Genomic DNA, 25,668 nt, shown 5'->3' with positions numbered 1-25,668 from the left:
AGCCAAAAATGTCTTCTTTATATATTTTTTTAAAATAGATGCTCACAGACCCACACGCTTCTGCTGCAATTTGTCATGTTCAACCAGTAAAATGAGTTGTTTGATGAATATTTACCGTCGGCAAAATGCCTAAAAATTGCTACACATGATTATGTCATTCCTCATTTATCTATATCGTAGCTTAAAACAGCCACAAATTCTCTTCATAATGCATTATTTGTAATGGTAAATTGTTTCTTGTGACTCGATAATAATAAATTAATAATAACATAGGTAATTCTTTTGATCTCGATTATAAATTTATGTTTAAGAAATTGCATCAAATTTTCAAAATTTAGGGAACGGAGAAGTTGCAGAAAGTTGTATATACGTCAGTGTCAATTGCTTAAGACTTTGATACGGATTTGACTATTGATTGAGAACAAAACTGGAAACAAGAAATCTTGGATAAAAAACTATTGTTTTTGGCCATCTCGGATAGTAAATTTTTCAGCTTATGATGCGATGTACATAGGTATTGCAAAAAATTGACCCCCACAATCAGTTCAGTCATTAGGTAATCCAAAAAAATGTTCTGAGCTCAGCAAAATGTCGATGCTGTATTATTTAAGATGCGTTTTTCGTGAGAACAAAACAAATCATATATTTATATTTTCTCTCATGGAACTTCCCCCATTCTGCAGAACGTGTTGCTCTCAAAATTTCGAGAACGAAATTATTTAAACATTGTCTACGAAGTTTGTAAAAAAATAGCTTGAGCCGTTTTTGAGAAATCTAAAGAAAAGTATACCTACTTCAAGCTATACAGGTACGAAAAAAATCGATTTCCGTAAAGGAGATACATATATGGAAAAAAATCCAAAAATCAGACGCAAAGTCCAAGTACTAGAATTTCACATTGTTACAGGGCGAGTAAGGGGTATAGATAGGGTGACCATATTTTTACGGGCAAAACCCGGGACAGATAAAAAATTCGTTGGATTGTTTTGAAAACATTGGTTTTTCAAAAAAAAAAAAAAAATAAATACTAAAATGAGTTTTCATAATTTTTTATAATTTTGATATCAAGATTTCTTTAACTATTTTTTGGGAACATTTTAGTCGTTTACGAGGAAGTCAGAAATCAAGAAAACGGGTTTATAATAGGTACTGTTAATAACTTCTTAAAAAATATTTTTTTAATCAAAATAGTGAGAGCTGTTTTTAACATTTTAATTTTATTTTACTTAAATGATTGAAATACGGGACAATGACGGGACACTTATACGTACCGGTTTTCTTTAAAAAAAAACCGGGACAAGCTATAGAAATACGGGACAGTCCCGGGTAAAATAGATAAAAATCTGAAAAAATTAGAGGATTTTTTTTTTATTTGGAGACGATTGCGCGGATGTCTTCATGAACTTTGTGTTAAGGACCACCCCAATGTACATATAACGGAATCGCTATTAAATTGAAAATAAATAAATCTGTCCAAAAAGCTGCCAACTTTTTTTTATTGTCTGCGATTTGATGAAATGAGTGCATAAAATTAATTGTTAAACTTCATGACAATACATTCAATTAAAGCCGTTTGCTGAATCGAAACTTAAGCATTTATGTTCTATGTGACAGTTTACGCAGAGCAAAAAGTAGATAATAAGAGCTTATGTTCAACTTTAATTATTTAAGTTTCGTTTCAACAAATGGCCCTAAGCAAGGCAATTTTATTCTTTTTAGAAGCATTAGAATATCAAAGCACATTTAGATATTCGTGTCGGATTGAGTTATTCTGAGGAAATGTCAAATTTGGATACATGAAAAAGTCAATCAATATCAATATATTGTCGCTTTAAGGCAAAGTGACGCAAGTTGAAATTCCACGGTTTTGAGGAGAGCCTTTTACAGTTTTCAAATGACAAAATTTTGGTGAAAATGATTTTACAACGCGAAAAATTAAAGAAGTGGGAAAGTACCTATTACACGTGTAGATAGTTTTTTGAGTTATATTCAATTTATTTTTTTGGTCTTAAATAAATTAATTACAAAGGTAATAAAATATTGAATAGTAAAGGGTCCAGAGGAATAACGGCGTTTGCACTTTTTGTCAAAATTATACTAACGATGAGGTCTTACAATATTTACTAAGCACTATCTGATGGCATTAAAAAAAAAACATATTTAAGTTTTTCGGAATGGTTTGGAATGGAATTATTTTTGAATTTTTTTTTTCATGAGTTTTCATTGTAAATATATGCAGTTCTATTCTGTATGCATTTTAAATGCATTAAAAATGAGAAAAAAGATGGACCGTACGGACTTTACCTATTTTTGTGCTTGTTAGGTGCGTTTTTGCAAATATAATATCGTCGGCTTAGAGTGTAAATCTGCTAACTCCATTAAAGTAAATTTTACAGGAGAGAGAAAAAACTTCTCGAAATATTTTTTATCAATTTATAAGAAAAATCCAAAACGCCATTTTGTGTGTTGAGTAGTGCTCTTCATTTCTATACGAAAGCAGATTAAAAAAAGTAGTAGTTTCGTATCTTTTTAGTATTTTTGTGAGTTGGCAGGTTTTCTTCTGTTAGTAATGCAAAAAATATTTCCTAGCCTTTTTGTTATCCAAAAACCTCGTCTATTTAGTTGTTTAAAGCTGTTTTATGTAATAGTTTTTGAAAAATTAATTTTCAAAATTAAAATTTGAAAAAAAAAAAATTAAAAAAAAAAATTAATGCAAAACGTGAATTCCTTCGAGGAAAGAACAAAATATATCCGGGTGGAAAATTGTCCATGTAAAACCCAAAATAGGGCTAATTGACACCAAGAAGATATAAAATAATAATGTTTTTTTTTCATAACACGTATCAGTGTCAAATACAGAATGGAACTGGGTACATAATGCGGTTCTTATTCAGACGGACTTTTTTGCATTAGGTTTTTTTCATCATCTCTCTCAGCCTCATGTTAACTTATGGTGATTTGATTGCCAACCATGTAATCAAGAATGCAGTTGTTCTTACATATTATGAGAATAGGTACTATTATTTCTTATTTATTAATGAGATAACTGTTGTTTTAAGAAGTTTTGATGGAGTTAACAGGAATTCTTTGGGAATAATGAAGTTAGCTGTTTTACTCATCACGCAATTTGGCTGACTTATAAGTGGAGTTGAACGAAAATTTTGATGTCAGACTATGCGCCTTCCTTAGACCTTTCAAACTGCATACCTAACTCAATTTTGCCCAAAAGTGGAGTTAGCAGGTTTACACTCTAAGCCGACGATATATATTTACATATATTTTTCTCACAACTTTTCATAGATTTCAATACAATTGACTAAATTTTAGTACAATCTTACAAATACAATTTTATGGTTTTTTTTTTTTTTTTTTTTTAATTGTACTGTTATAAACCTCGTTTATCAATAAAACCAGCACTAATAGTAAATAATGTACTGTTATTCTATCATTAGTATTTATAACACAATTCTTCGACTTTTTACATGAATAGGTACACTACTCAGTGAATTTATTATTTTAATAGAGATAACTGCAACGATGATTTTATATTTTGCACCTGCTGTGCACCCATCTATAGCTCCATATCTCTTTATATAGTACCTTGAAATTGTCTAAAGATTTCGATCTGATGAACAAACGAATACGCAAGTAACACAGCAGGCGATCTCACTAAATAATGCAAAATTAACAGAAACTCTTTGAATGAAATCATGATATCGACATATTAGCGCCAAATGGTGCGGAAAGTCGGGCGATATATATTTGCATTTTATCGCAGCATGCAAGCAGCAGGTTGTTGATGTTGATGGCCTTAATTAATGCATTGATATTGTAAGATGTTATAATTCAATTAATATAATAGTACAAATAATATTGTTAATATACTGTTATGATCACACGTAAGTAGAATTATGTAGGTAGAAAGTTTGAATTTATTTGACTTTCGTGTAACCTTATTATAAAAGTAAAAACTATACAGATAGACTAGTTACGGAAATACTGGGGTAGTGTGAACTTACTTTTTTGTATATAAGTGACATACATCTATTACCTAATAGTTAAATTTAAGAAATAATGGTTCCAACAAGTATCCCTGTGGAACTCCATTCTGTATAAAAAGGGGTTTCTAAAAACGCCATTGACTATTACTTTATTGCTGTCTACACCTTTTAAATAAGAATGGAACTACTCATAGAATAGAAAGATACTCTAAAGACTGCATTATAACATTGTTAAAATATAATCAGACAAGACATTACGATTTAATTTTTTTTATTTGAAAATCAATTTTTATAAATGGATCAATGCATTTTTTCAAACTTTGTACTTATGTGTCGATTAACATTTCCTTTTTTTTTTAGCAAATTTTCTGTGAACAATTTTTCAAAATTTGTATACATAAAAAAAAAAAACATTTAAAAAAGAAAATATACTTAAAGAGGTGTTTTCGTAATTTAGGCCCAATATATTCACACTCCATTAAATTTAATGTTGCCATTAAAAATTTGAAAGATTATTAATTTTCAATGGGGAAGTTAAATACAATAGAAAGTGAGTAAATTGGGCCTTAAATAAATAGTTTTTATACAATTTTTAAAGATTTTAATACATTTTTAAATTTTCTATCATGAATTTTTAAAAAGCTTACAATACAACTTCTATCATAAGAGCTAGGTAGTTCGTGAGCTGTGCATTTTATATCAGTGATACTGCCTATTTGCGAGTTACACGCAAAAAACCCAGAAATAGTTGAGAGTTGCAACTTGCAAGTCATAAGTCCTTGCTTTCTTCAAAATATATTATTAACTATAAATTGGTGTATAAATTGGTATTTCTAATTCGAAAAACTTAAAAGTTAACTTTCTGTGTTAACTCCGTTACCGAGTTTAAGCGTTTTTATGTTGTTATGCTTTTAAAATAGCTCCTTCTGCAAAGCCATAACTGATTTTAAGAAATTTAGTTATGCTGAAGTTTTTTAAAAATCCTGTTAATTCAAAATTGTGTTTCCCAAAGTCTTGTAGTTATAGGATCATAATAATTTTGGGATTCAAAATTTTGAATTTCGAAACTATTTATTCCAAAGTTTTGCAATTTATAAAATAATATATTTTTTACCTACCGAATTTTGGAATAGAGTATAGCGATCCATTTTCTGCAAATATTTCAATTCTTCCATTCGAATATTGTCCCTAAAAGAAAGAATCCGTTCGTAAGTTAGGGATGTAATACTCTCTATTTGGACCATGTATATATGGAAATTCCGGAAAACAAAAAATTATTTGATCAGATCATTTCATTCTTCTGCAAATATAACCTACCTGCATATTATTATTTTATTATCAAAATTTGACCTTTATGTACAGAGACGTAATTAAAACTATTATGCTTCGTTTACATTTAACAAACGCATACGTTTTTAAGAGTATATTCACCTTTAAATTATAATGGATATGCCTCAATGATATTATGCCGTAATTATAACTTATTTCAAATGGTCTTAGGTATCTTTGTATGGATATGTATACAAAAAAAAAACTAATGCAATAGGTATCTAAAAACTGGTATTCGCTGCATACTCACGACTCTGCAAGTAGACTGCAGTACAATTACTATTATTGCAAAGCCACAGCGCGCATATGAATGAAATTATTATTACTTTATTCAAAAGTAGCAACAGATACAAAAGCGAACGAAAAAAATTAAACGGATAACAAAGCGAATAAACTGGTACCTTCTAAGCGAAGATAGCTCCGCCTTTTACTTGCATTCCATACAATTCCCTGCATTGCAATTTAGAGATATTTAATTTATTCACGCAAATATACTTTTGTTTAGAATAAACTGCTGCTGTTTTTCTTCTTGCTTCTTGTAGTAGCTGTAGCTGCTGCTGTTTCAAACATGTCGCCTTAGATTAGCCCAAATAAAGTCGTTCATTTTGTTTTCACGCATTGATGGCAGTGAATATTTGTCGGCGCATCGAAGATAGCAGCGGCGCGGTGCGGCTCGTTTTTCATGATGAAAGGATCATAAAATAAATCAATACTTCTTACTTCCTGGGAAAATTTGCCAAAAGGTTCTTTTGCGCATAAGACAAGTAGGTATTATTATTATTTTTGTCTGGATATTTCATGGTCCTTTGTTTTGAATTGCCAAAGCAGTAATATGGTCTATGACACTTAGTTTTTGTTTTTTGGCGCAAGATGCTTTAGAATAATCTCAAACATAAGCAAGGCACATGTTTATCAGCTATTCTTTAAAGAGAATTGTCAATTCAAATTTAAGCATATTCCTAGAAATTAAGTAAAATAGGAAATTATGTCCTTTTGTTTTGTTTTGTTTTTTTTTTTTTTAGTTAAAAGAAAACACATTTTTGGACCACCAAGACGAAATGCATCTTCATTATTTCTATATATAAAATAGAAAAATATTTTTACCCACATGCTTCTTCAAATGTTGTTGTTTTAATCCGTGTGTCGATTTGTTGTATGGTTTTTGCTTTGTCTCTTTTATTTATCAAGCGTCATCAAATTAATTATAATAGCTTTTTCGTTTGGTCGTCCGGGACTGTCCGGAATTACTCCGATTGATTCTGAAACTATTTGTTTGGCACTAAATGACGCTTCTGATTCTGAAAAGAAGAAAAAATCGATTCCAGATTGAAAGACGGAATCGAAAACACAAACATTTAAATTTCAAATCGTACGTAAAGATCACTTCAAATATTTTTACTTGCGATATAGGTACTATAGGGCAAGTTTAGGATTCGTAAAAAAAATCGAACTTGAGATAACAATTTTACATGACATTACGATGATGGAGAATGCCAAAAAAGTGGGTCCGGCAATTCTGTCTGTCTGTCTGTCTGTGTGTCTGTCTGTCTGTCTGTGTGTCTGTCTCTATCTGGAGCTGCACCCTAAACGAGTGAAGTGATTTTCTTCAAACTTGGTAGTAAGCAGTTTTTGGTGATTCCCTAGAGGGGAAATTGAATTTTTTTTTTTATGACCAAAACTAACGGTACCTGCCATATAACGGAAATAGAAAAGTTAATTTTTTTCAAAAACGGCTCTAACGATTTTGATTAAAATTTTTGTGTTTAGTACTACACATAAGAGCCAACTTTTTAAATAAAAAAAATATTTTTTGTACCGTTATTAACGGTACCTGTCATAGAACGGTTTTTTTCGTTTCTGAATATCTCGTACAACATTAACCCGATTTAAATGAAAATTTTTATACAAAAGTGTGTAAGTAAAGATAATATTAAAATTTTAGAAAATTTTCAAAAAACGCATTTTTGGATTTTTAAAAAATATTTCAAAATTTTTGTTTGAAAAATCAATTTTTTGAAAACGGATCAATGAAAAATTTTGAAATTTAGTTTTTATGTGTAAATTAATTATTTCTTCAAAATGGCATAGGTACCAACTTTTTTTTTGAAAAATGTTAAAAAATTTTTATATATAAAAATTTATTTTTTTAAAAAACGGCTCCTACAATTTTCGAAAATTTTTTTCTAAAAATACCTTTTTATACAAGAAATAAAATGGCATATTTGTTTTTTTTTTTAAGATAATTTAAAACGGAGTTTAATTAGTTATAAAAACAGATTTAATTTTTTTATACTACTTATGAAATTTCTTCAAAATATCAAATTTTAAATTTCTTGAATAAATAGCTTTAACATTATAGTTACTTTAAGCATAAGAGCAAGTACGTGCGACCCCAGTCGTGCAATTTATTTGTTTGGTTTTTGGACAAAAATTGTTTCTTCTTGCTGAAGTAAAATACAAAAAAATTGAAATAGATAAATAGTGACCTATTTGCTTCCTAGTGGTTTCAGCATGAAAGCACCTATTAATTATTTTTTATTTTTTGTTGCAATAATCATAATTCGAAAATTAATGTATTAGTACTACGACCAACAACAAAAATTAAATAGGTATCTGTATAAAAGTTAATATTTAGTTTAAAAAAAATGCAGTATTTGTGAGGGTTTAGCTTAGAGCTACAAAATTAAATAACGGTAACACTGAAAGAGAATGATTAACATCAAAAAATTTGCTTTTTTCAATTTAAATACTAGTTTAATAAGCCTTTTTGGTAAAACACATTAGTTTTTAAAGGCATTTTTATCTAGTTTATTTAACTAAAAAATGGACTTTAACATTTGTACTCCCAGCTCAAAACATTCCTTATACAATTTTATTAGTACAATCATTATTTTTTCGTTTTGGTGTGTAATTAAGAAATATCAAAACTTTTTCTCAAGAATTTTGTAACTTTTTCGTGAAAAAAAAAAAAATAAAAAAAAGTCCTTTGCAAAGGGTCAAAAAAGTGAATTTGGGTTCAAATAATTTTTTTCTTTTGACCGGTGGGGTAATATTTTACGTTCAGTGTTCGTTTGGCATTCCAAATCGGCTAGTTCTGAACAGTTTTAAGAGTTTCTAAACGAAAACGCTATAAGTTCAAACAAATAAAAACCATTTAACCGAAAAATTAACGAAACTGTACATTTTTTATTTGCTAGCCTAGGTTGAGAGGAACGCTCCTTTTCTGACTTTCCCTATTGTTTTTTTTTTTTATAGATATCAAGGATCTTATGATATCGGATATTTCCCCCCAAAAAAATCATGAATTATTTATTCTATTTAATTGAAATTTTTTTTCAACACTGAGATCGAATAGAATACAAACAATTGCTTTCTTAATTTTAATAACATTTTCTCAAACCCAACTTTTTGCTAATCAAATTCCCCTTACGAAAATCAACAGCTTAAACCTCTACATTTATTCACTTTATTTCAAATTCTATAAAAATAAATTGATGTTATTTCGTAGTGTTATACACTTTTTAAGCAAACCATAGCACCTTTAAAAATATTATCGCTAGACGTCCTTTTAAATATAACCTTAAAAAGGAAAACAAATCTGCAAAAATCTCAGATTCCATGTATATGTTTCAAATTATCCCTAACAAATTGAAAAAATATAAAACGTACTTATTCAAAGTTGAACTATAATTTCAATTAAAAATGATATCTATGTATTTTCTTTTAATTTATCGAAGGTTAAAACGTTTTTAATGTCTCACCTTCCTTTTTGTATATTAATTAAGTTTAACAAATCAATTTGATTTCGAAGACGTGCATGAAAATAAAGCAATTTAATGCATTCAGGTATATCGTCTATAGAGTCATCAGTAAAGGTTAATTGCAAAGATAAGAAATAAATTTATTTCATTTGTTAATATTATTCCGTGAACTGTGGATACAGTTTTTTTTTTGTATATTTTTATTTTCAATTGCAATACGTCAGCTATAGGTAGGTACCTTAATAAACGGAATTAATGCGACAACACTCATAAATCAGTACTGTCATGAAAACATTAAAATAATAATATAAGAACTTTTTATAAGACAAATACATATGAAGGTACAATATTCACTTTACTTTATTACACAATATTACAATCGCAATAATATATTCAAATAAGTATCGGAAATTCACTTTGTAAACATTAAAAACTAATTATATTCAAATACCTACATACATGCATTTATCGGTTTCTTATCATTTTTTAATTTTGTTGTTTTTGTATGCAACATATTTTTTACGACTTTTAATACCACAAACATACCATATCCGTAGATACTAGTAGATGATTAATTGTACTTTTGGTAAAGTGTGTTATTTAGGACAGTTTTACTTACGAACTATAAACAAAAAATTAAATTAATTCATAAAGATGGTTATTTTAAAGCTGCGATACATATTTTAATATCTTTATTTAATTTTCAAATAAATAAATAATTTCTCATCACATAATTTAAGTAATGAATAATGTCAGTGGCATTTAGAATCTAACCCTGTAGTTTTTACCACCCACAATTTTTGCTTTTCATACAACAGATAACACTGTGTTACAAAATAAAAATCATGTCAATTACTTTGGAAATGACCTAGCAGAGGTTGTAGGTAGTACTGAGTTTTTTTTTACAGTTCTAAACAATAAAAAACAATAAAACTGTTTATAAAAAAAAATTACCAAAACACAAAATGTAGCTTAAAACGGTCTCCGAACTCTAAAAAACGGTGAAAAATGTTTGTACTTTGAGATCCAATTTGGTGATTGAGCATAGTAAAAAAATATTTTTAAAAAGAACAAGAAGAAGGTACTCCTCTGTTTAGAACTGTAAAAAAAATCTGAAATTGACCGAAAAATGACTGAGTAAAAAATCGTTGAAAACATTGAAAAACGGTTTTTTGACGATCACTTGAAATTTTGAGGGTCTACGAAAAATTTCAAGTGCCGAAATATGATGTATTCAGTAATACCTACAACCTCTGCTAGGTCATTTCCAAAGTAATTGACATGATTTTTATTTTGTAACACAGTGTAATTGTTCGAAAACCAAAATTCTTATTTTTGCCGCTTACGAAATATTATTTTGGCCAGCATCTTGAATTTTATCTTTTGTCAAATATCTCGGTTTCTATTTGTCCTTGATAAAAATTTAAATATACTATTATGGTGAATTCCCACGTCACGGGTGGGACACTTTTAAAATGAATGTATTGTTTCCCTTTCAAATTCTACGTATACATGTGCAAAATTAGCATAGAATTAATTAATTAATTAAAGAAAAACTGCCAAATTAATTATAAATACATACAAATGTTTACAATTAAACGGTGTTTTTTGGTTCTGTCACGGGTTAATTCCAATTTTGTATTTTTTATTTATTTAAAAAAAAAAATGATACTGACATGTACATTAGGGTGGGTCAAAAAAATCGAAATTCTTTTTTTTGATTTGGTACTCCGAAAAATCGATTGCTAGACCCCTCTAGAATATACACACCAAATATGAGCTCTTTATATTAATGGGAAGGTCCTCCGCTTTGCAATTTTCCATTTTTACATCAAGCTTCTACTAAAAAAAAATAATTTTTTTATTAATTGACTTTTTAGCAAATTTCTTTTCATATTCTAGTAGGAAATTGAACGCTCTACAAAAAAGGCCTTATACACTTTTTTCGTTTATCTAACCGTTGAATAGATATTTGAGGTCCAAAAATCGAGAAAATCTTTAAAAATTCGTTTTTTGTTCTTAATTTTGTAACAAATTGAAAAATTATAATGATCAAACGCGCTAGACATATTCTTCTTGAAAATTGATTGCTCCACAAAAAAAGTCTTATTAACTTTTTTCATTAATCTAACCATTCTAAAGATATTCGAGGTCAAAGTTAAAAAAAAATATAAAAACATTTTATATTTTAAAAAAATTTCTAATTCACTGAAACTTCATTATTTTCAAATTAGCAAGATATATTCTTGTAGGGGCTTAAACGTTTTACAAAAAATTCCTTGGAATGAAATTGATTGCTTTAACCGTTTAGAAGATATTCGTATCCAAATCGCAATGCATACGGGTCATAAGAAAACTATTGAAATCAGTGAGCATTGGTTTGGATACGAATATCTTCTAAACGGTTAAAGCAATCAATTTCATTCCAAGGAATTTTTTGTAGAACGTTTAAGCCCCTACAAGAATATATCTTGCTAATTTGAAAATAATGAAGTTTCAGTGAATTAGAAATTTTTTAAAAATATAAAATGTTTTTATATTTTTTTTTAACTTTGACCTCGAATATCTTTAGAATGGTTAGATTAATGAAAAAAGTTAATAAGACTTTTTTTGTGAAGCAATCAATTTTCAACAAGAATATGTCTTGCGCGTTTGATCATTATAATTTTTCAATTTGTTACAAAATTAAGAACAAAAAACGAATTTTTAAAGATTTTCTCGATTTTTGGACCTCAAATATCTATTCAACGGTTAGATAAACGAAAAAAGTGTATAAGGCCTCTTTTGTAGAGCGTTCAATTTCCTACAAGAATATGAAAAGAAATTTGCTAAAAAGTCAATTAATAAAAAAATTATTTTTTTTTAGTAGAAGCTTGATGTAAAAATGGAAAATTGCAAAGCGGAGGACCTTCCCATTAATATAAAGAGCTCATATTTGGTGTGTATATTCTAGAGGGATCTAGCAATCGATTTTTCGAAGTACCAAATCAAAAAAAAAATTTTCGATGTTTTTGACCCACCCTAATGTACATAATATAAATTATTATTAATAAATGTCACAGATGGTACATGTGCAAATTGCTCTGAAAAGTGAAAGGAAATAGTTTTTTAAAATCAATTCAAAACAAAATGTTAAGACCTTCTTATTTTTGAACAAAAAGAGGCTAATGATTTGCATTCGAATCATTTTTCACTGTGTTCGAAGATATGTTTCTCAGCTAAACTATGATAAAACTTGCACATTTTCGATTTAGTTGCACTTGAATGTAATAAATAATAAGTTTAAAAAATAAAACCCGGCTACTCTAAAATCACCCTAAAAAAAGTATGAAATGCAATTGTTTGTGATTTCTGATTTTTATTCATAAATACTTTTGAGGTTATAATAAGTTCGTGATAATTTTTGTTGCAAAGCTTATTATATTGTATACTAAAATAAAACATTTTGTATTTATTGACTTTTGCCTCTAAAGGACGCCACATAGCCTATAACCAGGGGACGAGCCAAGTTCCAACAATGTTTCACTTGTCAAACTACAAAAAGAAAATTTAGAAACCGATCAAATACACACCCCTCCTTTTGGCTTTGATGTATCTATTCATGTAACTAAGTTATAGTAGTTGGCATTTTCAAAGTGATCTTAACATTGGTAAATGTTTTTCAGTTTAACCCTCTGTCGGCACACAGGTGCGAATTTGGCAGGACAAAAATGAAAATTGGTCAAAGAAAAGTGTCTTTATAAGGGTGAAAATACATTTTTTTTGACTTTGGAATACAGTATTCGAATTCCTCGGAAAATTCTACATCAATTTCATATATGATTCTCCATAAAATAGTGAGACCGAAAAAAGTTCTAGCGCCATAAAAAAGTATAAACCAAATTCGCAAAAAAGAGGTGTGCCTACAAAGGGTTAACCACGAAAACAGGTAAAAACCGTTGATTTTGAACACAAAACGAAGTAGAAAAAGGTATTTTTAGTCGTAAAAAAAAAAACAATATTATACAGGGTGTCCCAAAAGTCAACGTCGCAACGAAAATGGTAAATAGAGTAGGGGGCAGTTATCAGAAAAAATATAAAAAATCGTAGCCGTATATTTTGTGAGTTATGTGCATTCGAAAAAAAAAATTGAAAAAATGGTCACCCTGTGACGGTCTTTCATATGCCGTGACCGTGACTACAACAAATCTTAAGTTTTTTTCAATTTTTCATTTTGCTGCGGAACCTTGAATAACCCTGCTAAAAAATGCAGTTTTAAAGAGAATATCACTTTTTTTTATCACAAAAATTCCGCCTTATTCGCAAAATTTTGTATCAAACTCTTTTAAATTGTTTTGGAAAAAAGAAGCTTTTCTATTTTCGTTATACATATGTATGTGACATGAACCTACCTTTCATTAGTTTTGTTCCCAAAAAATTCAAAATATTTTCTATCTCGAACAAGTTTCCAAATTTTTAGAGCTCTTAAGTTGATTACTCAACATAATTTCGTTTGGATTATTACTTTTGGGACAGCCTGTATAATCTTCATAGATTAATACATTCCAACCATTTTCCAACATAAACTAAAATTTCTAATAAACTTCATTTGTGAACGAACCCAATTGCATGAACTGATATTGAACCTTGAGTTTGCCTTGTAAACGATAAATTAATCAAGCAAGAAGAAATAAAAGTTTTTTTTTTTTATATAACATTCAATATCATGTTCTGTGTCGAATTGCTGTAATTTTTTTGTTTTTGTTTTATTCTTGATGTATTCATTCGTTCCTTTGTCACGTTACATTTCTTTGATTAAAGTGCATCACCGGGACATAAAAATACGCTACTTGCTAATACTAAACCATATTTCCTTTTTTCGCAAAGGCAGCCAAGGCGTTACCAATCTGAATTGTAAACAAATGACATTCGATTGAGTCGCAGCACGCGTTTTCATGTTGTACGAAAGAATTAAACTGCGTGATCTAAAAAAAACAAACGTTGACAACAACGAATATGAAAGTCAAGTTGATCAGCGCACCGGACGCCGACGATGTTGTTGCTCCAAATGCAATCGAAATTATAGACCAGCTTGTTCCAATAAATGTACCAATAAATCGAAGCAATCATTCAACATAGATTCCGCATGTGTTTTAATATTTTTCTCTTCTTTCCTTATCCCATTGCAGTCCAACGACGAACACTCAGAGGACGACATGAGAGACTGTGAATCAATGGATGACGAAAACACCAGCCGATTAAACTCCTCAATGGTCAATGGAATGGCCATGGACTATGTAGGACTTGGTGGTGGAGGCAGGAGTCCCGAACAACACAATTCAGAAATTCCAATGAGGTACGTATAGTTATCTAGTTGTTGTATTAAAAAAATGATTCATAATACATCAAGTCTTTTACTTTGTGTCTAGTCATCATCATGGTCAGTTTGGTGCGAATCATCCATTGGGGGCGTTAGGAAACTTTATGAGCATGGGTGGTCTGCATAGCATACCAAACCTACAGCAACAGCATAACGATGTGCTGGAGAAATTAAAAATGCAAGTTCGTGATATGAAAGTGGGTCTAATGGTAAGTTGGATAGTATGTTTTTGGAAGTAATTTTTTAATAATTTGAAAAATAAAATCAGGATCAAGAGTACCCACCACATAGTAATTTCGGTTCAAATGTCATTCCAACACCTATTAATACGGCATTCACAATCCCGCCAACTTCACACAACACATTCAATCACTCCCCGCAGAATTTATCGCAGCATTCGCCGCAGCCACAGCAGCAAAATCTGCTACCATCAACGCACCAGCAGCAGCAGCAACATTCACAACAGTCGCTCTCACAAACTAGTTCCCAATCGATGTCAAATGGTTTCTCTTTTACATCACCCTCAGCACCAAGCACAAAAGACGGTAGGTATTTGCAATTTTTGCTTCTCGAACCCTATATTTTTATATTTTTAAATAACTATAGATTTTAGTGTTAGAATACATACCAATTTATGCATCGAAACAATTTCGTTCAATAGTTTTTGTAAATAAAACTGTCCTATTAAGTTCCTAGTTGGTCTTCGGGGTCAACTCCTAAAACAAATATTTAGAATTTTGATCACTTGTCAGCTCACTTTGGTTCAGAACCCAAATTCTGTTTATTTGTTATAGTTAAAAAATTATATTAAGTGACTTTCGTTAGAAGTGATGACTTCGGTCATAATTTATGGCACCTTTTAAACTTTTGCCAAAACTTCGGACTATAATAGGTCCTCGTATTTGTGAAGGATAATCTCTTTGATGAATGAATTTAGTTGACTAGCCTTTTGACCTGTGTTCTCACAAATCGTCCCATTGGGCCCTTTGGTCCTAGTATTATATTTTGGAGTCGATGAGAGACCATCCCGAAATGCTAATGTTTGTAGATTTAATTTATCAAGTTGCTCCTGAGTTCTTCAATAAATCAACGACAAAATTGTTGATTCTTAGAAAAATGCATATGATAATAATACCTGCAGAGTGTGCTTTCGAAAATAAAAAGCATTGAGTGAATATGATAGCTTCTGAAATGACAGAGAAAATTTGTAAAGTCGGGCTAGAAAACTTTAGATCATGACTGACTTCGATAGCAGAGGCGAAATAATGTACAGCAATTACATTAAAAAATTATTTCTAAAAATAAACCCTTGAAAAAACCCTTGAGGGGTCTTAAAACGTGTTTTTTCACGTCGATTATTTAAAACACCTGCTTTTTAATTTTTTCTCGGGCAAGAAATAGTTTTTGAAAGTTTTAGAAGTTATTTTGAGAATCGCGACCGACGATTTCCATGGTAAATATGTTTTTTGTTAGTTCATCAGTCGACACTTTGTCAGTTTAATGATACTTTCTTGATAAGAAGTTTCTTGAGTCCATTTGACTGGGTGAACCGATTTTGATGATTATTTTTAATTTGAAAGCTGGTGCTTTCAGTGTAGTCCCATTTCATTTTAGTCCAATTTTGACTACGGCATCCATGAGTAGGAATTCGGTTTGTGTTTTTTGTTAAAAATATATTATTTACTTAGATGAAAGAAAACACTTTCAACTTAATATTGTTTTATTGGCCCTGTTCCTTTGGGAGGTGGCTAAATACTACTAGTAATTTACTAGCGATTTTCGATGAAACGCACATTCAACGAATTCAATACAAATTGTATCTACTCGGGAAGAAGAGTATGAGTAGATGACAGTACTACCACCTCCAATGGAACAGGGCTATTGTTACCCAAAAATACTGATTGTTTTAATAAAACTAATGATTTTTGTTTTTATTAATATTTTTCATATTTAGTTAATCCAGCGTCTAACTCATCAACGTCCAGCGAAACATCCAACTCCTCACAACAAAACAACGGTTGGAGTTTTGAAGAACAGTACAAACAAGTTCGACAGGTAAGTTGTTATTTTTGTTGTTTAAAGTTTTTTTTTTTAGCAGCAAGTAAGTCACATTTTAGTACAAAAAGTACAATTTTTTAATTTGATGGCAGTACTCCAAAATATGGACGTTATCCTTTGTCTGACTTATAGTGTCAAATATTACGGATACGGCCTTCTTTTTTAAGAAATAAATGTTAAATGACAAGGAGAATAATTAAACGCATACATTTCATCCGCCCTTAACCTTGAAGACAGGCATCATATGAAAATGTATATTTTCAAAATTAATAATAATTTGTCTATATTCCGAGGCAATTCTTGGAAATAATCTTTTAATACAAAAAAAAAATAAAACAATAAACCTACTTACACCATGTAAAAATGCAAAGTTAATGCAAGAACGTTGTAAATGTCGCCATTCTGTTACAAATTAAGGATACCACATGTGATAATGAATCAATATACTCTTAGCCTAGTGAGTTTTCTTGTCCTCTTCCCGCCCGCCATGAATTGTTTCGTACGAAGCACATGTGCCTTCTTCCCAATAAATTAATGTGTCGATTGATCTTTATGTTTCGATGGCAATTTTCTAAATTTAGAACCGAGACTAATTTTTAACGTCCTTTTCAAGTGCATTTTCACTCGCTGACTCGCTCACACCTATAAACTAAAGGATCATCTTTTATTCGTTCATATGTTAGTTGTAGGTATATTGTGGCGTTGAGAATTTTTCAGCCAAAACCATCTGTCCCATGGTGTTATGATGACTGGGCATACCAATACCAAAAACCTATAGTCGTCCAAGTCAGGGTACAGCACGTTGTTTAATGAAGACAAAGTGTTAATTTTTGAAAAATCTGTTTTTTTTTTTTTTTTTTTCTACAGAGATAACACTTGTTGATGCTATATAAAGTTCTCCTGTTTTTAATTGCAACTAATTAAAATGGTGAACAACAAAATTGATGCATAAAAACAGTGCAACGTGATTATCTGCCAACGAGAGAAATTTGTGTGTGTTTGCCTGGGTCTAATGAAATTATCACCTGGGCGATATACGTGAAAGGAGACTTGTATATATGTACATTTTAGCCGTCTTCGTCCTTTGGGATATATTTATCACTTTAAGAGATAAACGAGTGTCTGTTGTCTACGACGGGCATTTAATTTGCGGAGGAGTATTAAAAAAGTATATAAAAGAATTTTCATGGGAATCCTAGCAGCTACTCAATCCATAAAGTTTTAATGAAATCTTACGAAGTAATGCATGAATTAGGGATTAATTTTCTTTCGGGGGGTGTTTGTCCGTACAAAATGAAAATCTATTATACAAAATAAAAACAAAAGAAAGAGAAATTGTTCAAGAATACCAACTTATTGCTGCAGGTGAGCTATCTATTTCTTGTCAATACAATGAAACCTAAAGGGTACAATTTTTGAATTGGGATTTTATTTTTAAACGGATTAGATCTCCTTCTTGGTTTTTACATGTTTTTGGATTGATTTATTGCAAAGACGCTGTGCGGTGAGTTACTTGTGTGTTCTTTTATTTGGCCGTCCGAGAGCTCTCGGGAGGTTTGACCAACCGTGGTAATCTTATAATCTGCCTAGTAGATGTATGCAAATAGGATTCGTAGAAATTCAAATATCTACTGTGGTTTATGACTTTATTGCTTGGGTGAAAAGAAACGAGCACCTTAAAATAATGTAAAATAAGGTGTTGTGTGGTAAATGTGATTTTTTTTGTTAGATTTAACAATATGGAACACTGTGAAAGCTCTCAAAAACGATCACTTATAGATACCTAGCCAAATTCTTATGATTTGAGTTAGATTACATTATTTCGCTTTGCTAAATAAAATTTAAGATTGATTCCATTGGTTAGCCCAAAATGAGTCAAATTGGTAACCTGTACATTAGGGCATACGTTGTTTAAGGGTTTTTCGAAAATCAAGTTTCTAAACTTCCTATACTTCAAAATAATAAAAAAAAATCCACTAATTTTTTAAGATTTTTATTTTGAAGCTAGATGGCGCCCCAAAATGGTTAATGTTTCTTTCTCATTCGAAATATGTATTTGCATGTTGACTTATGAGGTCAATTTTTTAGATATAACTTTAAAGAAAAAATGTTTTATGAGGTTCTTGTCTACATTAAACACTGTTTTTAAAAAGGTGCCGAAATTTTTAATTTTAAGCTAAAACAATTGCACTTTCAATGAATGAAATTTGGTTCCAAAATTATGGCCCTAGTATATCCAATTGTAAAATCTGACAAACAACTTTTAATATCACTATGATTAATGAGTTTTTGTATGCCAATTGAATGACATGAATGTGTGGTTCAGCATGATGGCGCTACGCGTCTTGACTTTATGCATCAAAGATAAAATCAACTTTCAAGCAAGTTCGATGAAATCAAATTACTATGCTATTGATCATAAATGCTTCAGCAAATTGGACGAAAACTTTATTTAGAACTAGTTTTTAAAGTTTTTGCTGTACTTATGAAAGAAATTTAGCGATTAAGTATTTGTGCTGATAGTAAATTCTTAAGTTTAAAGCAAACTTCTAGTATATAACATTTTTTTTGGACCGATAGTGATACCAAACCGTTGCGTAGTAGTGTGCACATTTCCTTCGATTTCATACTAAAAAAAAATAGGACAAAAATATCACAGGAGAAAAAGTCTGTAATGTTAGTGAGTTGGAATAAAAAATTAGGTAGTTTTATTGGTGGAAAGAAAAGAAATTGTGTACACATTATCGAGAGAATCGAGAGAAATTCTCTTTTATAAAAGCTAAGTTGCCTTGAAATCTCCTCTTAAATTCTAACAATACTGAAACGTTTCAGTAAGGGATAGCTACAAATGGTCAAATTGGTTTTAAACGGCAACTGGAGTCAAACAAGGATGTCTATTAAGTCCGCTACTGTTTTCATTTTTTCTGGGATGACATTCCACCGGCAAGGAAGAACCGCCATCTTGAAAAGATGTTGGTTCGGTTTTGATTTCACAAAACGTTTGTGGCTCATTACAACACAAAATCGCCAGTAAAAAAATTGGTAGACATTAAAACTAATCTATACAATGAGCCATTAACTACTTTGGTGAATTGATTCAAGATTGAAAATATAGTGAGTCAAAGCGTACATACACCTAAATTTGTGAGGGTAAAATGGCGTTTAGTGATTTGTAATTTGTAGAGGACCTAATTAACCTATAAAATATTATTGACTCAAGGTAGGAAATAAGGAATTTGGGGCATGACATGGTAATGGCTTAGTGTTTGAATTTAGATTCATGTCGTTATTATTACGATTTTTGTTGGTCAATGATTTATGTGGAACCAGTTTTGTTTACGACAAAAAAACTGAAAAGTGACGAAATTCAAATTTGTCATGTTGTACAATATTGATCAAATTAAATTAAATACAAAATTAAAATCACTAAAATATTTTTTTTTAATTAAAGTCGTACCTATGCTATTCTCAAATATAAAAAGAACAATTTTCCAACGTATCGGCCATTGCTTTCACCAACCAATCGAATTCTAGTGAAATTAATATAATTCATTTCATCATTAAGGACAAAATTATTTATTATTTAATGACAACTGTTTTTATATACAGGATTTACATATTAGAATGAATGGCTGTAAGAAAATATGTCTTCCATGGCACAACAATATAAAATTTCTTTTTTTTTTCAAGTACTTGCCCTTCACAAGCGACATTAAGCCTACCCAATAAAAATGATGTCCTTTATCCTTGCACAAACAACCCTGCATCCGAAATTACCGAAATCAACATCCTTCCATGTCCATAAAAAAAACAACCTATTTTTCTAAATTCTTTGTCATTGATTTATAATACAAGTGTGAAAGAGATAAAAAATGTTTATTTCATCTAATGTCACTGTCGCGTATTATATTATATATAAAATATCATTTATTATCCCTCATGAATTTGAATTAAGAGGCACAAACGAACTCCCGGAAAGGCCGGTCGCTTGTTTCCTGACCTGGTCTTGCTTGCAATCGTATAGTCGTTGTTGTTTTTATATTGTCGTCCCTATAGCCTTCCTGGAAAGGATCAAATTACATGCTGTTGCTGCCGTAAATAATCTGTATCTGTTTTATAAGCCCTATTTAGAATATGTGTATTCGAGAAGGGACAATTACACTATATGGGATTATGATTGTCCTTGTATGTAGAACCAAACACGTTGGTTGCTTATATGCGGCTTTATTTTAATCCCTGATGTACGTAAAACACTATTTTTCAAAACCAATACAAATGCAAACAAACACAAATACCTAGCTCTGGGGGTTGTAGTTTGAATATCTATTTTATTTTTTGTCACTTTTTCTATATAGATTATGCATTGATTGGTTTTTCTATTTTTAGTTTATTAACGGTTCTTGATATCGAAAGATCGTTTCTGATCGCGCACTGGTTGTGAATTACGTGCGTGTTTGATATAGTTTAATTAATTTTTTTTTTTAATTTAATAATTTATCAAAAAATTAATTAAAAACTATTTAATTTATTATTTTAAAGTTAAGGAAATAAAAAAAATAAACAGAAATGTTACTAACGGAAGATCAAGTTCATGAGGTAATAATATTTGATACCTAAAACTGGATTAAAACAAATTGCTTTGCGTGTTTATCGTGTTGCATGCAACCACAAAAAGTGTTATGTGTTTGGTTAGCAAAGGGTTTTTTTTATATTTTATTTGGGGGATTTGATGTGTTTCATATGATTATCGTGTTTGTGCCACAAATTATATACCTTTTTAATGGATCATCATCAAGAAGAATTTGCAGCTACTGGATTTGGCAACAAAATTAGGACCAATTTTCGATCCAAACTTAAACGTTGTGTATCAAGCATGCCTCATAACTATCAAAAAAAAAAAAGATAATGTTTATTTTATTTGGGCGCTTGATTAAAATTTGTTCGTTATAAAAAAGGCAGTGTTCACTTTGTATTTTTTTTTTTTTGAAAAAAAATATTTTTTAATGTATTATAAAATGTAAAGCATTTCGTGTTTTCATTGATTGTGAGTTTTTGTAGCAGTTTATGCTTTCTGTTGGCTCGTTTTCTTAATCATTTTAATGTTTTTCTTAAATATCTGAAAGATTTTTCAAACCTTTATGGGGAGGTGATTTATTTTAAATTCATTTCAAGTTTTCATTTTTATTGAAAATGCAGTTTTATTTAGATCCACCTGTCGAAAAGCCTTGTTCTATTTATTTAAACTTCCAGTTCTTTTTTTTTAATGAACAATGGATAAAATTTAAACTATCATTTAAAGTTTCCTGGGATCATAAACCGTTTAGAAATAACAAGATTTCAAACTTTCTCATGTTTCTTAAACAGAATTGCATACTTTTGTTACCTATTCATTTGATAGTTTGAAATTCGTTTTTTGTTTTTAGTTTCTAAACTGGAAACAAGAAAACTTTAAAAAATAATTTTTTAGTAAAATATGCTCAGGTACAATTTTCCGGAATGTATATAGGGGTATTTACGATCCGGTGCAACGAAAAGGTGTAAAATCGCTAAATTTTGTTTTTCTACTACTACAACTACAACAAACAAATTTTGCACCATTGTATTTTATTTTTGCAATAGGGTTAGGGTATAGCAAAAGTGCAAAAGTGTAAAAAAAATTGTAGTCTGTATATTTGGTTGTTTTATTTTAAGAAAATGTTGAACTTTTGCACTTTTACAACGAAACAAGACCATTTGCATCGAATCTTGAATACCCCTTATGTATTTTTTTTTTCTGAAACTAAAAGCGGAATTCATAGTCGTTACTCGAGTTACTTACTCCAGTAAGTTGAGAAATATTTCAAGTAATCGCTCAAGGGAATTGAAAATAGGGCTGTCGCTTGAGTAAAGAATAATCTTGTCTTGAGGAAATTTTTTTCTCAAACTCGAAGATTTGACTGATTTGAATTAACTATCATCAAAAATACATCTTTTTAATAATTCGCCATAGGTTTGATTTGAATTCGTCGTCTCACTCGCACAACTAAAAATAATATTCGCGATTTATTTATTTTATTATGAAATTAAAAAAAATCTCGCAATGACACTTGCGTTTTAATGTCAACTGACTGAAAAAAAATCAAGCGTTTTCTCAAGTAAGAAAGCCTCCTCAGACGTTTACTGCAGAGATAATGAATGAACTTAAGATATTTCTCAACTTGAGTGACGACTATGAATTTCGCCTTAGTGATTTTAAAAAACATATAAGTTTTGGTGAACTTTGACCATGTAAAATGCCTAACGGAAAGAAGATATTTTAGGACCTTTATCCCATTGTAAACCATTTTACTGGCCTTTACTCTAAGTCAACTAAAAGAACCTTTTATTCATTTGCAAGGTTTTAGATATTTATTGAGAAATTAAGGACAATTTCCCAAGATTTTCTAGTTAAGTTCTATAAGGTTTGGAGGTCAAGTGGGACATTAGCCCCAAAAATAAAAATTGGTTATTATGTCCCTTAGATACTTTGGCTGACTTTTTTTGATTTAAGTAAAATCACTAACATTCTCTTTCTCATTTGGCATTGAACGGCTATCTGCGAAACTTATTAAGTTATTGTATTCTGACAGGTTGCATATAGAATATAGTGAACATGTTCAGGTTTAAAATATTGCTCGTCGAATTTCGTCAATTTTGTCGAAATTGAGTATTTAAAAAATAATTGTTTAGATATTTTCCCTTCAAAAGGTAAAATCGGTCCAATTTTTGTTGGAATTTTGATTCAAAGATGAACAAAAGTGCACATCATCAAATGGCTCGATACGAGGACATTTAAAAAATTTTGTATTCACATTTTCGGTGAAGTTGGTAGCCTGTAAAGTAAATCTTTTAAAATCAAAATAACATTGGCAAACAATGGTGAACTGAAATAATTTGGCACGCAAGCTCTAGATTCCTTATTGTATTTAAAAATCAACTGATAATGCCAAATTTGACCACTAAGACTGAGCCATTGGATATATAGTTATTGGTCATATCATAAAGGCAATATTAATGTCAAAGGACCCTCTGGAGAATTTTCATACAATGATAAAGCTTTGTACACTGAGCCAAAAAACAACGTAAAATCAATCTAAACCACTTTGAATCAATGGAAAATCACTACATTTTTAGCCTAAAGTGGAAAATGATTGAATCAAAGTAGCACACTTTAAATCAAAGTTGTTCACACATTAAATCAAAGTTGTTCACACATTAAAAAAATTAAAAAAAGTAAAACTGGCATCCGCTGGGGATCGAACCTGCTATACCTGGGTTGACAAGCTTGTGCTTTACCACTGTGCCATCTCACTTATAAAAATTGATGTGACAAACTGTAACTTAAGCATAGGACTACTTTTTAGAAAATTAATGAATATATTTTTCACCATTGATTCAATGTAGAACGGATTAAAAATTACTATGCGTTTTTTCTCTGGGTGTAGTTCCAGACAAACTGTGAAGCTATTTTTTTTTTCCGTTTTCTCTATTTGATGTCATTTTAATTCAAATCATTGCAGGTAAATAGTGTAGCCTGTGCTTTTTACAACCCCTAATTCATAAAACGCGGCAACAGCAGAATAAGATAACTATTAAATATATACGCATACAATTTCGAAAGGTTACAATTTTCATTTAAATTAAAATTTTTACCACACCAGACGGACAGAGGCTAGGTAAGCCAAATTCATCACATAAATTCGCCCGTACATAAAGCTGTGATAGGCGGATTGACGCCCTCATAATTCGCAATGAAAATTACAATATATATACCTTCCTTTCGAAGACGATGAATAAGAGGTGAAAGAGTTGAAAGTAAGGAAACGTCATAAAAGGGCCGTTTTCAACCAACTTAGGGTCTGTTTCATAGCCCTTCAGGCCATAGCACTAACAAAACTTAACCAAATGTGAACTACAACTACCTATAATACCTCCATGGTACACACACAACTTGAATATATACCATTTTGTGATTGGATTTTTTTTAAATAAGTTTTGTTTTTAATTTAAATTTATGGAAGGATACGTTGGCCGCGCCGCGGCATGGCAGCGGCGGTTAATATTGTTAGACATATATTGTGGACGATGGGTTGTTGTGCTGCAAAGCAAAGACGAGTGCCGGCTGTTTTATGGTTCCATCAATTCAGGTGGATATGGCCATAAATCCCTGGGAGGAGCGAACTCTAGAACCATGTTCACTCACACAAACACACAAAACTCTTGCCATCCATCTGATCACCAGGAGAGAGAGCCATTAATGAGTGGTGGCACAGTGAACGGCTTGTAATGTAATCAGGATTAAAGCTAAAGGGGTCCAGCCAGCACCAAACAGATACGTTGGAGGTATATAGTGCCGAGTGCGGCATGGTTTTTGCAGTTTATTTGGAATTGCGTGATGGGCGTGGTAAATTGGAATCAATCAAAACCGAGGAACATATGGTTTTCTAGGTTATAGACTTGGCGATTTAATGCATTTCGAGAAGTTTGAATAATCGCGATACTACATCAATCTGTTCAAATCGTGCACAACATTCGACGGGATATAAATTCGTTCGTATATATGTATGTATCTACTCTCCAAACCAAAAAAGTGATTAAGAAAGATATCTTTAAGATACAAAAATTCCATCTTGCTTGATGTGCGATTTTTATATGTCTCTGTGATTGAGATTTGAGATTGAGCAACCAAACTCTTGTTTTTGTTGTTTTGTAAAATTTTATGAACAGGAAAGTCAAAATATTTCACTCCCCTCATCTCTCTGTCGGTTCAGCTTCAGCACAATGAAAATGATCAATGGGTATCACCTCATAGAGAGTCTGAATGATACAAAAATAGATAGGTAGTAGATACCGACTTGGGAAAATGCTTTTGTTTGCTTAGAATACTTATTTTGCTTTTGCCCCCAGGGCCTGTTATATGGTGACGAGGGATTTTGTTTTGTTTTTTGTTTTGTGTGAGCTCATTGAACAGTCGGCGCATGCCCTTTTTGAAGATCTAGCTTGCATTGTAACACTTTATATAGGTGTTAAGGGATTTACCGGGCGATTATATTAGCACAAAAGAGGGTTATCGGCAGATCAGATCTGCCACAACGACCACTCGTCTTCAATGGTAAGGTCAGATTGGTGTTGACACAAAATG

At 30.7% G+C, this 25,668-nt stretch overlaps 1 protein-coding gene and 1 long non-coding RNA gene across 9 annotated transcripts in view; one reads left to right on the top strand and one right to left on the bottom strand.

Moving 5' to 3' along the window:
• Window positions 1-25,668, top strand: part of LOC129919486 (protein dead ringer) — a 65,740-nt gene that overhangs the window by 6,939 nt on the left and 33,133 nt on the right. For 4 of the 6 annotated variants that reach the window (XM_056000414.1, XM_056000406.1, XM_056000397.1 and 1 more), the window contains exons 1-5: window positions 14,067-14,176; window positions 14,260-14,426; window positions 14,500-14,659; window positions 14,719-14,995; window positions 16,405-16,505. In XM_056000414.1, the coding sequence (XP_055856389.1) occupies window positions 14,087-14,176; window positions 14,260-14,426; window positions 14,500-14,659; window positions 14,719-14,995; window positions 16,405-16,505 (795 nt within the window). In that variant the 5' untranslated portion in view covers window positions 14,067-14,086. Of the gene's footprint in view, window positions 1-14,066; window positions 14,177-14,259; window positions 14,427-14,499; window positions 14,660-14,718; window positions 14,996-16,404; window positions 16,506-25,668 lie in introns of those variants that run through there. The other 2 variants (XM_056000381.1, XM_056000390.1) reach the window with 1 other exon arrangement.
• Window positions 13,654-15,664, bottom strand: LOC129919517 (uncharacterized). Of its 3 annotated transcripts, none has more exons than XR_008773086.1 (5): window positions 15,307-15,658; window positions 15,079-15,227; window positions 14,735-15,026; window positions 14,112-14,611; window positions 13,654-14,055 (listed from the first exon to the last, which is right to left on the bottom strand). It is a non-coding gene; the product is annotated as an uncharacterized LOC129919517 (long non-coding RNA). The 3 variants fall into 3 exon arrangements; XR_008773085.1 differs by lacking the exon at window positions 13,654-14,055 and having other exon boundaries at window positions 14,498-14,611; window positions 15,307-15,526; window positions 15,586-15,664; XR_008773084.1 differs by lacking the exon at window positions 13,654-14,055 and having other exon boundaries at window positions 14,498-14,611; window positions 15,307-15,485; window positions 15,586-15,664.

The sequence above is a fragment of the Episyrphus balteatus genome, chromosome 1, assembly GCF_945859705.1.
Source record: "Episyrphus balteatus chromosome 1, idEpiBalt1.1, whole genome shotgun sequence".
Taxonomy (NCBI): Eukaryota; Metazoa; Arthropoda; class Insecta; order Diptera; family Syrphidae; genus Episyrphus; species Episyrphus balteatus.
Note: the sequence above shows the minus strand (reverse complement) of the source record. Positions and strands in the feature narration are given on the sequence as shown.